The following is a 17,650-nucleotide window of genomic DNA, read 5'->3' on the forward strand; positions in this document are numbered from 1 at the left end:
CATATTCAATAACCTAGCTGCCCCCAGGAGACTAACAGGCCTTCCCATTGAGCCATCTAAAGGGAGGGTGGGGAGGAATTTCTCCACTACTCAGGAAAACCATCCCCGGAGATCGACAAGTTCCCAACAGGCCAAGACACCACCCTTACCTCCAAACGCTTCCTGAGACCAACACAGACTTGCCCTTATTTACAAATCAAATGCAATTAGAGACCGTCTTTCTTGAACTACATACATACATATATATATATATATTTTAAACAAGGAATGCCCTGTCATTTTTTATTAGGAAAAGAAACCACATCCACGAATACCCATTCTCATCCAAGCATCCCACACTGTGATTCTTACTTATGCAGATCGATGCTGCATAAACCACCATCACCACCATGTAAGCGAGAGGGAAATAACAAAATAGATACTCTGAGGTTCCAACAATTTTCCAGTTTCCCCTGACGCTTCCAGTTGTGCGGTAAATTGTTGGAACTGGAGATGATAAAATTAAAAATGTCTTTAATTCGTATTATTCTTGGCTTTTGATTAATTCCGCTGCTAGTTTTGTTTTCTTGCGTTGATAATGCATACCAGTTTTAACAAAGTGCATGCTTTTAAAAATTTTTGAACTGGCAAGCTAAGATGATCCGTATCTTCTTTCCCACCCACCCCGAAAAAGAAGTTAATATAATTTAGAACGTAGCGTCTAAAGAATATGGTCATGACACATCTGGGATCGAGCCTGCTTATGGAGCATGCTTGATTTGGCAGAATGGTAAATCAAAAGCCTCGTGGGTTTTGTTTTCCTGTTTTTGTTTGGAAGCAGCTGAAAGCAGGTTCTTAACAGAACTGTGTCGTGGAAAAGAAAAATTAATACCTGCCACTTTCCGCTTTGTCGCACGATACACACACACACACACGGGTACACGGGCGTGTGCACTCACTCACACACCATCCGCGCACGCACACCCACCCAGTGCTCGGGAGGACGAGAGGGAGGAAGTTAGGGCAGACAGCACGTCGGTGGTCCCTGGCCGGCTGGCAGCCTGGGGGGCAACTTTGGGTCGGGTATATTCTCTCAGCTCTGCCTGGTGGTCTTGGTCTGACACCTGTCCTGGGAGAGCCACCCCAGAGGTGGGGCAGGCTGGGGAGGGGTGTAAGGCATTCTTCGCTGGGAAGGAAGGAAGGAAGGAAGGGAAGAAGGAATCCATGCTTCATGCTCAGACGCGAGTCTCAGAGGGAGTCGGGCCTTTCTCTCCCCTTGGGCCTGCTCTGTCTCGCCGGGGGCGGTGGGGGAGGATGTGAAACCTGGGGGGGGAGGGGAAAGGAAGGAGGGAAGGTAATCGTGACGATGACCATCACAACCAAGGATGCTCGGAACGAATAAATGAGAACGAAAAGACGAGGTGGGCCGGTGGCACTTGACGTCAAGGAGGACAAGCGACTTTTCCCGCCTGCCCGGCACGCCCCGCACCCTAAACGGACTTCCGCCGTCGCATCAGCCTGTGGTTGTCGGTAAAGCTGTGTAACCCGGGGGAGGTGGAGCTGATGGGGGAGGGGAAGAGGCTGTTTTTCAACGTGCTTGGTGAGATCTCCTCGATCTTGTACGAGATGGAGTGGAAGTAGTGGGGGGCGAGCTTGGCGCTGAAGGAGTTCTGCTGGGCGGCCGGGCGGCCCCCGTACTCCTGCGGGCGGTAGCAGGTGCAGGAGCACACGTACTGCAGGTCCGGCGCGTCCGCCTTGTAGCGGGGCCGGCCCTGCCGCGCCTCCTCGGGGATGTGGATGACCATGCTGTTGCGGTTCCCAGCCAGGGACGCCCTCTCCTCGGCGTCCCGTCGCTCGTCCTCGCTGTTCATGGTCAAGAACCTGAGGACCACCAGGTTGAGGAAGGCGCCGATGACCGTCAGCCCCACCAGGATGTACATGAAGCTGAAGGCCACGTAGAGCGGCTTCTTCTGCAGGGCGCCCTTGGTCTGCAGGGCCACGTAGTCCCCGAACCCGATGGTAGTCAACGTGATGAAACAGTAGTAATAGGCGTGGAAAAAACTCCACTCCTCGCACTGGGAGAACGCGGCCGCGCCGATGCACAGCGTCCCCATGCAGGAGAAGAAGCCCACGGTCACCATGTTCTCCATGGACACCTCCGTGTTGCGCATGCCGCAGCACCTCTTGATACGCTTCAGCAGGTAGCGCACAAAGGTGTTCATCCGCTCGCCCAGGCTCTGGAACATGACCAGTGTCAGCGGGATGCCCAGCACCGCGTAGAACATGCAGAAGGCCTTGCCCGCGTCGGTGCCCGGGGCCGCGTGCCCATAACCTGAGGGGAGGGGTGAGAAAACAGGGAGAAGGCGTGAGGAGAGGCCCTGTGAGCTCTGGGGTGGGGTCGCACTTGGGCATCTCCGTTGGGGTGGGGGTGGGGCTGGGACAGACAGGGAGGGAGAGAGGACAAGGGCGAGCCGGGGAAGAGAGGTCGCTGGAGGCTGGGGCTGGGAAGACGGTGGAGGCCGGGAGAGGTGGGGAGACGAACAAGGAAGAATCGGTCAAGGGTCCTTTGCAATTCGGGGGGGGGGGGGGGGGAGGGACTTGGGGCGGTTCATCTGGGGCCGTTCAGAGGGGTGCGGAGGGCCTTTCCCTGCTCCTCTTAGAGCAAAGCAAAGCTTGAAAAGGAAAAGCCGCACACTCACTAACGAGAAGACTGCAGAAGGAGTGAGCCCAAGGGAGAATAACACATATGCCCACCATGCAACACCAGTGCTGCTGCCTCTCTGCTGAGTCCTGGTCCTACGGTGCCTTGTTCTGACCTCCTAAGAGCCTTCCAAACCCGGCACGACGAGTCCAACACCAAGGGCGGGAAAACTGAGTCAGTTACTTAATAGCAGGATAACTTGATCTCTTCAGAGCTGGAATTTGAGCCCAGAGTTTTCAGGCACCAAGAATAAGGCAGAGATGTTGACAAGAGGAGTCATTGCAGAGTGGAATATACACACCATGATAGCAAAGACTCGTATCCACTTTGTTCACGGTTGGATCCCCGCACCCCCCCACCAACCCACCCACCCACCCACCCAAGGTGATAGGTAGCAGGTAGAATATTGAACAAATGAAGGAATAACATTGTGCCACTGTGTGAATGGGGGCTTCTCAGGAACGAGGGGACCAAATAATCCTTCCAGACCTCCCATGTGTAAGTGCTTCTCAAACTCTTCATGCAACTTCATCCATCCCGTGTCAACTTTACAGAGTTGAGCTGTATCTTCCTCACATTCTGAATGAAGATGGCAGTGCTTGAAGGGTGAAGGTACCTGCCAGGGTCATTCAGCTAGTTAGTGATCATGTGAGAGCCAGGATAGGGTCCGCACAATATGGCAGAAAGAACATGAGACTCGGGAGGCTCTAGTTCAAATTCTGGAACTAATACTGTCCAGGAAAAAAACAAACAAACCCTGAATCATGGGGCGGTATTTAGACTGAGACCTTCCAACACGTCAAATCCTGCCCCATCAAGAAAGGCTTCCCTGATGTTACCCCGAGCCATTATGGGCCCATAGCTCTTTAATCATGTACACTATCTTGGGCACCAACCCTTCCCAACCCTGGTTTCTTCGTGTTACTATCATCCCATGCAAGTCCCAGTCCCCACTGGGACTGGGTTGTGCAGATCTGCTGAGTCAGCACCTAGTCAGGGCCTGGTACCTCCGTAGGGACCAACCAGGCCCCCAGACCTCCACCTGCCCCTTCTCCCCCATAGGAAACAGTCTGACTACTCAAGCCCCCAGCTCTCTACCAGGGCCACATCACTTAGGGTCAGCTTGTCTGTCTCTCCCCTGGCGTGAATCTGTGCATGCCCTACCTGCCCCAAGGGCCCTAATCTTGCTAGAGCAGTGGCCTCCTATGCTTGCCTCCAGGGCGCCTTCTCTTCATCCTCTCTGGCCGTCAATCCCACTGGGCCAGCACGGAGCTCCAACCCCTCAGAAACCCCATCGTCCTTGCACAAGAGGGAAAATGACAGGACAAAGTTGGAGTCAGGCCAGAAAGGCTAAAATGGGAAAGAGAAAGCCGAGGGGGAGAGCAACCAAGATAGTAACAGAAATCCAACCTGAAGAACAGAGCAAAAGCAGATTAAAAATAAATTCTCAAAGCCTCAGAGACCTTTAGGAAAATATCAAAAGGCATCCCAGCAAGACCAAAAAAAAAAAAAAAAAGTGAATAGCCAAAATGGACCAAATTTGGTGAAAGACACAGATTTACAGATTCAAGAAGCCCAGTGAACTCCAAGTGCGAGAACTACAAAGAAAACCAGCCATCAGAGCCAAACTGCTAGAAACCAGAGAGAGAAGTCTTGAAGGCAGCCAGAAAGAAACAAGACATCACACGGAAAACCATCTCAATACTCCTCCTTCTAATCATAAGCAATAGGAGCTAGGAAACCGTGAACGAACATCTTTATGGAGCTTGAAACAAACAAAAAAAGACTGGTAACTTGGAATTGTGCATCCACAGAAAACAGCATTTAAGAGTGACGTCAAGGGACACCAATCAGTTAAGCGTCCGACTTCGGCTCAGTTCATGATCTCACGGTTCATGAGTCCGAGCCCCACACCGGGCTTTCCACAGTCAGCACAGAGCCCGTTTCACATCCTCTGTCCCCCTCTCCCTTTGCCCCTCCCCTGCTTACTCTCTCTCAAAAATAACAAAAATAATTCTAAAGAATGAAGTCAAAGCACATTTTAACATGAAAGAAAACTTGTTCCCAGTAGATCTGCACGGCACAATTACTAAAGGAAGCTCTTCTTCCTAGAGGGAAAGGGTACCAGATGGAGGCTTAGGTCTTCAGGAAAGAATGAGGCACATCTCGGTAAACAAGTGGGTTTATATTTATACAAAATGTAAGGGTGGGAGTCCCACTATGTCTCCATATAGCTCACCTGCGTGGCAGATACCAAAGCCAGATGGATGGTGGGGAAACAGTAGATTGTTGGACACGTAGAAAGTTGGTGATGTTAGCTGATGGCTCTGGATGCAATCTATTTACTACAGGAGACCAATGATGCATCTGCTGGGTCAAAAGCTGCTCATGGGGTTCCCGGGCCCCACCCACACCTGTCAGCAGTGATGGTCAGAAGCCGTTTCCTTCACGTGGCCCCGGGGAACAGCAGCCCCAAGCCCGTGGCAGGGTGGTTCAGTTCTCCGGCCATCTGTCCTGCTGCATAAGGAAAGCACTTCCTCATTCTGGCGCCCCCACGGCCTATCCCACTGCTCCATTACAGTGGTGACACACAGCAGTCAGGTGCAGGTGTCGTCGAGTGTGGGAGATGGATGCCCCCGGAGGGCAGGACCTTCCGAGGAGGAGACAGCCAGGCAGGACCTCTTCAACAGCCTGCTGTCTGGCTTCCAGTTAGGTCGCCAGGAGGCCAGAAGAAGACCAGGACCTTGGTCATGAGCCTCATCTGCCAGCAGCCTCACAGCCTCGAGCCACTCTCCACAGTCCCAGCAATGCGGACCGCACCCTGCCAGGGAGCCACGCCCTCCCTGGTGGCTTTCCCTCTGCCAGACTCACCCTTTCCAGAAGAGTCTATAAACAGCCCATTAATTGATTGCTCGAACTGAGAGTGCTGCTTCCTGCACAGGCCCCAACCGACACACCGCATGTATTCTCCACCGGACCCGCTTCCTGTCTCTGCTGTGACACAACACTACAACCAGGTGTACAAATAACCACGTGTGCATGTAAAGTACGCACAAGCTATCTGTGGAACACACAAGGGCAGCGTCTACGGGTACATCACACAGGACGTCCACAGCACAGAGGGGAACTTTGTGACCAGCGTGAACGTGTGGGTAGAATGACCATGTGTACGCGGAACGGGACCCATAACCACCTACATTACACTGATACCCAAAAGGCACATACGCTATATTCCTAGCACACCCGCGTTCAAGGACACGTTCTGTCTGTGCAATATGTGTGTGTAGAGCCGCTCAATGCACAGGACGGGTACACTCTGTTCCTGTATATGCTGCAGGGATTACATGCAAGGATTTGAAATTCAACAGCATCCACGCGATCTATGAGCTACACGTATGAGAGGAAAGGAGAGCACGTGCGCCAGACGTTGGGAAGGCCATTGCTCCTTCCCCAGAGAACGAGGCATAAATCTCTGGGGTCTCACTGAACCTGTGTGACAGTTCAGGCCCTGAAAGACGGGGTTTTCCGTCCATGTGTGAACGAGTGCACCCCGGCCTCCCTGGGTTGGGCGCCATATTCATTCAACGATTCTTGTGTTTTCTGTCCAGACTGGTGACTGCGCACCAGGACCTGTGCTTGTCACGGGGATCCACAGGGACTTCTCCCAAAATCTCCCAAGGGGCTCTAGTCAGCCAGCCTGGGCCCAGGGCCCTGCCCAATGCCTGGCACGATGGGTCCTGGGAAGTTGAGGGCAGATGGGTGTCCAGGCCACCAAGGACCTCCAGGCTGAGCCGCCCCTGTCCTCCTTGATCATCTCCTGTCCCCCGACCCCTGTTTAGGACCAGTCCTGGCAGCTCAGGAGCCACATCCCCGTCCAGGCTTTCCCACTAAGTCCCCACGCTCCCCACGCACCCGGGCCAGTTCCCCCTCCACCTCTGGGCCCTGCAGAGGCAACCTAACATCAGAAATCCCACCGAGGACTACACTGCCCATCCCCCCCCCCCCCCCCACTGTATGAATAACCCATCCTTCTGGCAAAGCAGTGTCCAAAAATGATTGACACGGCATTCAGGAGGCATGCACAGGGCCCAGAAGAGCTACCAACACCAGGTATCCGGTGCCTGCCTCTGGGCTGTGGGCCTATGACCTCTGCAGGGTCACTCAGTTCACTAGATGAAGGTGGAAGAGGAGGCTGAAAAGGGGACAGTAGACCAGCTTGCAGCCGCCCTGGAGAGACGGGGTCATCATTCCCCAGCCCTGCAGGTGACCAGCGCTGACCGTTACCCAGAGCTGACGAGCCGGAGCACGCACTACTGGGTGCAAATCTCCCTGTGCACAGGGGCACAGCCGCTCATGCTGTCCGTCTGCACCCGGCCGTGCCTCCCACAGACTTTTCCACGTGTGCAGAGTCAGGGACGGACTTGCTTGTGGCCCCAGCGCTGGCCATGACAGGCTGCTTGGGTGGCTGCTGGGTGTGGGGCCAGCCCTGGGGCCTGCTCACAAGGACAGCGCACAGTCTGAAAAGCTGCCCCCGGTGCTGCACCCCAAACACCACGCTCCCTGAGTTCCCGGGCGCTGAAGCTCCGACGAGTCACCCGTGAGTCCGTCTGAGGAGGTAACCCATCCTCCCCTCCCCAGCCCTTGCCGCGTCCTCACCCCCAGCAGACAGCACCTGCTGTAGCCTTAGCCTCCCGACCACTGCCAAGGCTCTACCCGCCCCCCCCCCCCCATCTACGGTGTTTGTGCGGTGCCATGGGGTGCCTGGGGCTGGCCAGGAAAGAGCTGAGTGGCCCCGAGTCGAGTCCAGTCTCCACGCTGTAGAGGCTCAAGGGTTCCTGGCCCAGCACAGGAGCTGACAAGGACACAGATTGGAATCGAATTCAAGGGACCTCGGTGCCATGAGGCAGCAGAGTCCTCGTCAGAGGGACCCCGGCACCTGAGACCCAGCTTAGCACACTGGCTAAGGCAGGGCCGTTGCTTAGGGCCCAGGAAGTGGTGGGCGGGGAGGGCATGGGTTGAACTGCAGCTACGGCCCTCCCCAGTTCAGGCCCGGCCCTGTGTGGGCTGCTGGAGAATCAGAGAGGAAGACAGACCTGACTGCCAACTCCAGGGAGGTGAGCAGTGTCAGAATCATCTGCTCTGCCGGGTGCAAAGTTCTAGCACGAGGCCCATGCCGGAAGCAGGGGAAGCACAGAGGAAGGACCCAAGTCAGACGGGGACATCAGCCTGCAGTCACTGCCTGGACGCAGCCTCCAGGGTTTTGATGGGTAAATAGGAGTTTGCCGGGAGGAGAGGTGGCTGCAGACTGCTCAGGCTGCCCACCTCCGTGGCGTTCGGACCTCACTCAGTGCGTCAGGCCATCTCGCTCTCACCAGTCAGTGCCCCTCCCCGGGCCTGGGAGCTCTCTGTCAGCAGGTGGCAGGGCCTGAGCCCATCAGGAGCGCTAAGGACAGGGCAGGGGGTGAGGGAGGGCAGGGCCAACGTGGGTGTGTGTGGTGAAGAAGGTTTGGGAGAATGGGAAGGAAGACCCGTGCCCCGTGTCCTGCCCCAGATTCTAGCACGTGAACCCCCCACCCCCAGGAGAGCACCTACTTGCTAAGCCTGGAGGGGGCTGGAGGGTCGTAAGAGCCACGAGGCTATTCGTTACGAGGCACGCGCGGAGTGACCCTGGAAAAGGCTCATATCACCCTCCCCACGATCAGAGAGGCAAAGCGAGGCCCAGGGGCAGGCAGGTCGCCCCCCCACTCCACACACCAGGCCATCACCACCCCGACTGTACTCCCCTCTCACCCACAGACACTGACCTGCCCTGGTGGAGAGTCACAGCTGGGCTGCTGTGGGCCAGGCCACGGGCAGGGGGTCCTGGCCTCCCTCCCTTCCACCGCCCTCTGGCCAGACTGTGAGCTCCGAGGACAGTACTGCCCGCTCCTGACTCACCTCTGTGATCCCAGAGTGTGGCACGGGGGAGGCACTTGGAGTTTAGAAGGATGCATCACTGGGTAAGTGAGTTCTGTCCCCGGGGCCCTGCCTGGAGTCCTGGCCAATCCCGAGCCCAGCACGGCCGGGGGCAGCTTTGCCCAAGACACTGCATCATCCAGCCTGATTTCATGGCCTCTTTAATATACTTCCTGGGTCTCCTTGATCTGTCCCGGGAGAGGCTTTGCAGAGAAGACGCCTGCGTCTCCCGGCTGCAGCTGGCTAACAAATAAAATGAATAGGCGCCAGCTTTCCGGAGGGGAAAGATGCAGGGAAGAGGGTAATAACACTCATCATTTCTGTTGGGTCTGGGGCTCCCTGAAGAACCAGCTGTGGCTAGAAGGCAGCCCTGCCTTCCAAGACGCCTTGTGCTCCTCGCTGGCTCCTACTAGACTTTCCAGAAGTTGACAGTCACTAGATACAAGAAGGTTCCCAGACCTGGCCCCTGTTCCCGGCAGTGATTCATTAAAGGTGCCGTGAGGGTCCGGCAGGCTCTCCCCACTGTGAAAAGGAAGAAAGGCAGCCAGACAGTGTGGGTCACAGAGCTGCCTTGCTCCTGGCACTCTGGTGCTCAAGAACTCTTTGTGGCTCCCCTTAGCTCCCTGGAAATCTAGGCCCATCAACAGCTGGCCTAAATGACTTCCTCAGGCTTGCACAGCACCTCACAGTTTGCAAAACTTCCTGCTGGGGACTGCCCCTCCCTGAAGCCTGCCCTGATCCCTTGGCCAGAATTCCCCTCCAGGACACGGCAATGGACGAGACTGGCCCCCGGCATGGGGCCCATTCAGGTTGGAGCCCCGACTCTGGATGGTCACCCTCCCTCCCCGGGTACCCTCAGTCTCTTCTGTCAAGTTCAGGGGGGCTGGGCTGCTCCCTGAGCCATCACAGGCAGGTGCTGGGTGAGGGTGATGGGGGCTGCCAGCTCCAGCCCACAGCTGCCCCGGGCTGGGGACAGACTGCCCCACACAGGGAGGGAGATGGCTACACGGGCCTCGGGTAGTGGGAAACTTGCTACCGGAAGAGAATGAAATGTTTATAAAGGACATGCAAGGTTTTTGTGCCGATAGGAATTAAAATAGGCACACACTGCATTAAAGAATGACTCAGGGAGGTGCCAGGGAGGGGGGCCGCCCTCAGCCCCCTGTGCTTCCTGGCTGGCTCCCCTACCTCTGTGTGCAACATGCGTCTCACTCCCTGCACCCTCCCACGAAGCTGGCCTTGCTCAAGCCCCCAGTGAGGGCCGCATGATTATTAAGACCCAGGTGTCTGCTAACACCAAAAAGGAAAATGACTCATGGGCGACCAGGGGGTGGAGAGTGGGCAGGACGGGTTCTCAGGAGGTTCCTGGGTAGGATCAGCGGGTCCCAAGGTCTGCCACTTACTGACCATGACCTTGGGAAAGCCACCTAGACCCTCGAAGCCTGAGCTTTCTCTCTGTAACGGGGGAATGTGGAGGGAAGCAGTCCCTTGCGGTTACACGGCACCTTACAGTTTACAAAGGTGAGCTCTGAGGACAGTTCTGCCCACTGCTGACTCACCTCTGTGATCCCAGAGTGTGGCACGGGGCAGGCACTTGGAGTTTAGAAGGATGCATCACTGGGTAAGTGAGTTCTGACTCCGGGGCCCTGCCTGTCCACAAAGCTTGTCCACATCCATTCTTCCATCCGAGAGGGACGTCCTTCCTGCAGCTTCCCCAAGTCGGCTCTGCCTTCCTGCAACGTAACAGAGCTGGGTACCACCGCCTGGGCTGGGCTCATGCGCAGGTCTCCGTTCAACCCCTGAGAGGGTCCGGTGCTTCTTGTGGGCTCTGATCGGGTGGCTAGCCGAGCCCCCCAAACCAATGAGCCTTTGGCTCTGTCCCGCCAGACTAGCAGGGTGCCAGAGCGTGATGTCCGGAGCCGCTGAAGTAATTTTGGCACCATGAGGATGGGTGCAACCACAGAGGAGAAATCCCTGACCAGAGAGACCGGGCGGATCATTGCACCCCTGTGTCTGAGCCCAGCTCACAGACGGTCCAGCCTGTTCCCCAATAAGTCTTTTGGCTTCAGCCGGTGTTTTGATTGCAATTGGTTAACACTCCACATGCTCTACTGCTTAGCATGACTAAAAATAGCGAGCAACAGTTTTGCATGGACAATGCAGTCCTCTGTAGGTCACTCTCCCCGCACCTGACACGGCTTCTCCCACAAGCACCTCAGATCCGTCCGAGGGCAGACGGGTGGGGGAGGCGAGGCAAGCCGGCAGGTGGCCGGAGGCACAGCCCAGTCCCCGGAAAGAGCAGCTTCTCCAGGGCCCGGCCACAGGGCACAGGCCAGGGCGACCCAACTTCCTGATTTTTAAAGAGAAGCTGGAAATACAGATTTTGTAAATGTAGAATCCAACTGGTGTCTAATTAAACATTTTAATGGCACAGGCCAAACAAAACGAGACAAAACAGACCATCTGTTTGTCTAAAACAAGAGGTCGTGATGCTCCAGAAATGGGGGGAAAGGAGGTGAGAAGGGCAGGACGGAAGGCTGGAAAGCGGAGGTGGGGGAACAGGGGGAACGAGAGGTCAGTGAGCCCGCCACTCGTCACTCCCTGCCACCAACCCTCCACGGTCGCGAGCCCAGGGGACAGCAATCACCAGCCAGTCCGTCTCACAGATGCACAAACCCAAGGCAGCAACAGGTGCCATCGCCCATAGAAGCTCCTCCCCAAGTGGGCTGAGGCCAGCCCCGCCTCCCGCCACGCAGACGGGAAAGCCACACCCAGGCGGGCACAGTCCTCCTGGGTAGACTGAAGCCCCTCCCACAATCCCCATGGGGAGCTCCACCCCCACAGAATGCACGAACCCATCTCACAGATGAGAACACTGAGGCTCTTTGCCCAGAGCCCTCGGATTCCAAGTCCCCAGCCCTTCGCCCTTCTTGGAGCCATGAGGAGGCCCCAGTGATTTGCTGATTCACAGGTTTGGCACTCTGTGTTCTCTGGAGGAAAATCTGGCAGATTTGGTCTTATTTAATGAGAGAACATCTCCCTCAGATACTTTTAAGATTATTATTAATTTCCCAAATAGTTCCCTTTTGGTTTCCCTTCATTTTATGTCTTAGGGGGAAAAGGGGACCTGAAAATTTACTTTTGGAAACTATACAAGCTTAGGGGCGCCTGAGTGGCTCAGTCGGTAAAGCGTCCGACTTCCGCTCAGGTCATGATCTTGCGGTTCGTGAATTTGAGCCCCGCGTTGGGCTCTGTGCTGACAGCTCAGAGCCTGGAGCCTGCTTCGGATTCTGTGTCTCCTTCTTTCTCTGCCCCTCTCCCCCTCCCCCCCTCATGCTCTGTCTCTCAAAAACAAATCAAAAGCATTAAAAAAAAAACTTTTAAAATGTAAAAACAAAACACTGTCTAAGCTTATAAAAGGCATGAAATCTCTGGCCAGAGTGCCTGACCGGCCTTTCTGCTCTTCTGTCCTGTGCGAGGGCGGGGCAGGCTGGATGCTGGGTGCGGGCACAGCCCGTGCTGGCCACAGGGAGCCTCCACAGTTGGCACGTCGGCCTGGCGCCCACTCGCACAGCTCTGCCAGACGGACATCCTATCTTCTCGTCTGCAGGCATCCCTCAGGAGGGAGCACCTCTCAGTGCGCAGACTCACGGGAAGCCTGGCCCAGACCCCAGCTGCACCTCCACCCCTGTTTCCTTCACCTTGGGAGGGTCCAGTGGGGGTCAAGTAACAGGTTATTATCCCAAGTGATGAACAAAAAGCAGCCCGGGCGGCCACACGCACGTCTCCGTTAGTCCCCAAAACAACCATGCAAGGTGGGCGTCAGGGAGCCCTTGGGGGCGCAGGTGCATCCAGGGGGGCCCTGCTGGAGGCGGTGTGCCCACCCAAGAGTCCGCAGGAAGGCAAGAGGCAGGCCTTACAGCTTTCTCCGCTCTCGGCGCCGACCCAGATAACAAAGAAATGCATTCTTTAAACGTTATTTTCAGCACTTCTACTGTAGATGTCTAGCCCAAAGACTCGAAAATAAGTCTTTAGACACTCGTACGCCCATGTTCACAGCAGCCAAAAGGGAGAGACCACCCCAATGTTCCCCCGTGGATGAACGGACAAGCAAACTGTGGTCTACCCTCACGAGGGAATATTACTCGGTCTTGAAGAGGAAGGATATTCTGACACATGGTAGAACGTGGATGAGCCTTGAAATATCACGCCGAGTGAAAGATGCCAGGCACCGAGCCCATACTGTAGGACTCCACTTCCACGAGGGGCCCAGAACAGGCAAATCCACGAGGCAGGAAGCAGGTGAGAGGTCGACCGAGGCTGGGGGAGGGAAGAATACGGGGTGGTTGCCTGCTGGGCCCGGGGTTTTCTTCTGGGGCGATAAAAATGTCCCAGAACTAGACAGGGGTGGTGATCACACGGGATTACGAATGGACCAGATGCCACTGAATTGTACATGTTAAAATGTGAATTTCATGTTGCGTGAATTTTACTTCAACGGGAAGAGTAAGGAAGCTATTTATTTTTAAAGCAAAACTCTCCCCATTTTCTCCCTGAGGCTGAGGGAGGGAGGAGTGGCGGAGGCCTGGGGGTCGGTGGGGTTCTGGGAGGAGGGGCTGAGCTGGCCTGGGCACAGGGCCCCCAGCAGACTGAGCGCACCCAGGAGAAGCCCGGACTCTGGGCAGCACCGCCCTCCCTGCCAGCCTCCTGGGGGTGCAGGGGCGACGCAGCCTTCACACCTGCCCTCCACCCCCAAGCCTCATCACAGTCCTGTGGGCTCCCTTAACCAACCCCCACTCGGGCCTCTGGACACAGGTGACAGGCGTCCATCCTGAACCAGCCACGGGCCACCTCCTCCAACACAAGTCCCCCCTGGCAGGCGCTCTGACAGCACAGCCTGGCGGGCAGAGTCAGAGCAAAGGACCTGGACCAGCGTCGGAGGCCCAGGCCTGCCCCAGAGGGGAGGGTGAACCTGGCCGTGGGGCGGGCAGTGGCCCAGCCCGCTCCCTTCTGCCATGAGATACATGGCGATGCACCGGCCTTGCCGGGCTGCCAGGCTCTGATGAGGCACCCACGGGGGGGAGGGGTGGCAGTGGGGGGCAGCTCTGACACCTGGGGCAGGACGAGGTCAAGGTCAGCCCCGCCCACTCGAATACCCTAAGCCGGAAGCACAGAAGCCGGGACTACAGGGCTAGGGCTGGGAGAGGCTAGTGCCGACCACCCACCAGGCAAGCTTGTTCCTGCAGGGGCGCCCCCTCCAGGGGACAGGGAAGCGCGCGTGGGGCGGGGACTGGCGGAAGCCGTGTCCCCATCCTCCCGGTCGGGCCCTCCCCGGGGGCCCGCTCCGCTCAGCGACCAAAGAAGCTCGGGCGCCCTCTGGCGGGCACTCGGCGGCCGCAGAGCCGCCAGCCCGGCCCGCAGCCCACGTTTCCCTGGGTGGCATCCAGAGCCCGTTCACCTCCTCCTCAGTGATCCTTGTCATGCGCGGAGTCTCTTCCCAGAAGTTCCCATCAGTCAGCGGCAGCGCTGACGACACAGAGGAACGATCGTAATAACGCGGCGCTAATGACCGCAACCACCTATACTGAGGGCGCGGGCTGGGCCAGGAACTGAGCTAAATGGTTTAAAGACTCCCTCACTCTGGGGGGAGGGGACACCCTCTGCAGGTGCGTGCTGTCACCTCCACAGCGTGGAAACGTGCCTTGCCCCCACCTGGGCTCCCACGCAGGCCCCTAACACCAGGCACGACCCCGACCCCACTGTGGGCGTGGTGGCGCCCACCCCTTCCAGAACGTGCCAGAAGCCCGTGGTTCCCTTCCTGCCCTCCTGCGTCCCTTCCTAGTAACAAAAAAAAGAAAAAGCTCCTCACTCTTCTGTTCTTCTCTCCTTTCCTCCTCACCCACAGTACAAAATCCCCCCAAAAAGAAACCAGAAGAAAATGTGGTAAAAACAAACCCATATTTAAAAACTTAAGTTCAGGGGCTGCTTGAGTGGCTCATTCAGTTAAGGGGCCGACTTCAGCTCAGGTCATGATCTCACGGTTCATGGGTTCGAGCCCTACGTCAGGCTCCGTGCGGACCGCTCAGAGCCTGGAGCCTGCTTCGGATTCTGTGTCTCCCTCTCTCTCTGCTCCTCCCCAACCCCACCCCCATGTGCGCGCTCTCTCTCTCTCTCTCTCAAATAGACATATAAAAAAAATTTTTTACGAAGATCATAGGAATAAGTATATAAAATTTGGCTGACTTTTGAAAGTCAATGGTAGAATAAGAAAATGTAAAGTCAAGCAAGGCCTAACGCCCTTTAATAACTGGTACATTTTTTAAAAAGAGAAACCAAGTCAAAAATATTAAAACTCATGCTGTTTGATGTGGAGACTGTCTTTCGGGGCTAATTCACCCTGGAGTGCACGGGAGGAAGGAAGTGAGAATTCATACCAGAAAGACCAATAGGGCAGAACATGCAGAGCCTTGAATGCCAAATTACTCTTGGCTCTAAGAGCCAGCCAAACTAGGCAGGTGGCCATGGCCCCAGGGGCCGGCAGATTCCACCGCTCTGTTCAGATGCTCCCTGCCCTCTCAAAGGACCCTGTGCAAATGCCACCTTCTCCAGGAAGGCTCTCTCCTCCTTCCTCTGAATCCCCAAAAGAGCCCGGGCACACGTGGATCTAAGTGGCACGGAGTTACGGGGCCTGATGGCAAGGTCCTCATCCCTCATCTGTGACATGGGCATGACCCGTGGGGCCAACAAGGCCTGGGGAGCAAAGACAAGGGTGCACATTCCGAGTTGAAAATGGTAAACTACAAACACCCGTGCCTCTCAGATACCTAACGCGCCGAAATGAAGGTAAAAAGCGTTGCGTTTGTGGCTTCTGAGGCGTTGCTTCCTAAACTTTGGTGCTCACGGGGACTGGACAGCCTGGGATCTTATTATAGTGCAGGTCCTGAGTCAGGAGGGCTGGGAGCCCAGGACTCTGCATTTCTACCCAGGCCCCTGGGGACCCACTGCTCCGTGGAGCTCCCGCTGTGCCGGTAGGACCTAAAGAGAAGCCAGGTCACATCAGAGCCGTGGGGGGGCCAGGGCCCCCTAGAGATGGTAACAGGCCTTGTTCTAAGCACATCTGAGCTGGAGGAATTGAACTCGTTTCCTGCAGCAGCTGCAGGAGCCGGGTGGCAGCACACTCCCTTCCAGGGCCTCAAGCGTCGGGAGATGCTCATTTTGTCTAGAAGCAACAGGAAAGGGCGGTTTCTAGCCCGCTGGTGCCCACCCACGTGCGTGACCTCCTCTTGCTCGTGCGCACACAGCTGGCCCACGCCGTCCCTTGTGAGCAGACACGGCGTATGACTCAGTGACAGCAGCAGGGTTCCGGCTTGGCCCATAAACACCGGCCTCACAGTTCTCTCGCTCTCTCCTCTCCTTCTCTGAGTGTGTCTGTCCCCCTCCCGCTCCCCCTCCCTCTCCCTGAAGATTGCAGAAGACTCAGGATCTCGGGAGGACAGAGCCTCTGGCTGTCAGGAGCCGGGGTTCCTGAACAACCACACAGAACACAGCCCTGCTGACCCAAGAGGACAAGTCGCTTGTACTGCGCCACGCCCCTGAGACTCGGGCCACACCTGCAGTGACGCGTCATAGAGAGGACGGTCTACCAGCTGAGAGGCCAGACCCCAACGGCAAACACGTACAGACGGACATCGCCCAGCAGGCCCGAGGAGAACCCACACTTGCATGTGGACACAGACCCCACAAAGCCCTTCTCCGGCCCGTCCTCACATCTGCCACGCGGTCAGCACTGGGACAGTCCCGTCCATTTCACACGGGAGGAAACTGGATCTCAGGTCCTGTGCATGTGCACACACAGACACACGCAGGCCCGTGCACATACAGGGATGTGTGCACACATATGCACACGGACATGGAGACGTGCACACGCAGGGATGTGTGCAGGCACAGGAACATGTGCACACACAGGTGCACACACACACACGCACAGGCCCACGCAGACTCACACACGCATGATCCCTGTGGCCCTGGATGCTCTTGGAGAGTCATGAAAAAGGAGCAAGAAAAACTGAAGAATCTTAGCCCCACTCCCTAACTTTTAGTGGTAAACATGCATTAAACGTGAGCACTGATAAAAAGCACAGAATGATGCTTGGCTCATAGCCTTTCTGTGCTCGGTTTCCTTGTTGGCAAATCGAGAATACCACCACCGCCAGCCTCTTGAAGTTGTAAGGATTAATTCAGCCGAGTCACTTGCCCGAGGACATACGATCCTACGTAGACAATCCTCAGTTGCCACAAAACCACCCTGTGTCAAGATCGTGTGAAAAGGCCGCCTCCGGCACCTGCGGGAGAACATACGCACACAGACACACATGGCCCAGACCCACCCTAGCAGAACAGTAACCCCAGGTCTCCCAGTCTCAAGGCAGAGTGGAAAAACCCAGACGTAGAGGCAGACGAGCTCGGCCTGACTCCTGTTCACCTGCACAACTTCAGGAACAGGCTTCGGCACCTTGCGCCCGGTCTGTTCTGGAGATCAAGTACACACAGCACCTTCCCCCGAGGCTTGCTGGGAGTTCAAGATAACAGATACAAGTACCAGGCCTGTGCCCCCCTAATGTCAGGGGCCTCTCCCTGGACCCTCTGGTCTTGGCTTCTGCCTTTCATTTTCCAAGATAGTGGGTAAACGTTGTCCAGGAGTTTGTCACAGGTGCACACGATTCCTGTTTCTTCTGCCTTATGCCTCAGGACCTTTGCACATGCCGAGCTGCCAGCCTTGAACACCCCCTCCTCTGCTCGACACCCCGCCTACAGGCTCACTCCCTTTTCCCTCAGCCTTGGGCTGGGACGGCTCAGCGGCAGGGAGCCAGGGTGCTGAGTCAAAGCACTCCTGCTTCTGGCTCCCTCAGGCTGGTGGTCCCAAGTTCAAATGGCTTTGGGACCATGTAAGCGCCATCTGCAGGGGAACAGGACTTGTCTCAGAGGTCAGAGGGAAGTGGAGACCCAGATGAAGGA

At 56.4% G+C, this 17,650-nt stretch overlaps 1 protein-coding gene across 1 annotated transcript in view; it reads right to left on the bottom strand.

The window, feature by feature from the left end:
• Positions 1 to 276: 276 nt before the first annotated feature.
• KCNK9 (potassium two pore domain channel subfamily K member 9) overlaps positions 277 to 17,650 on the bottom strand; it is a 77,937-nt gene continuing 60,563 nt past the window's right edge. Inside the window, exon 2 of the mRNA XM_042923594.1 lies at positions 277 to 2,311. Within this exon, the coding sequence (XP_042779528.1) occupies positions 1,470 to 2,311 (842 nt within the window). The 3' untranslated portion in view covers positions 277 to 1,469. The remainder of the gene's footprint in view (positions 2,312 to 17,650) is intronic.

This window comes from Panthera leo, chromosome F2 (genome assembly GCF_018350215.1).
Source record: "Panthera leo isolate Ple1 chromosome F2, P.leo_Ple1_pat1.1, whole genome shotgun sequence".
In the NCBI taxonomy this organism is placed as follows: Eukaryota; Metazoa; Chordata; class Mammalia; order Carnivora; family Felidae; genus Panthera; species Panthera leo.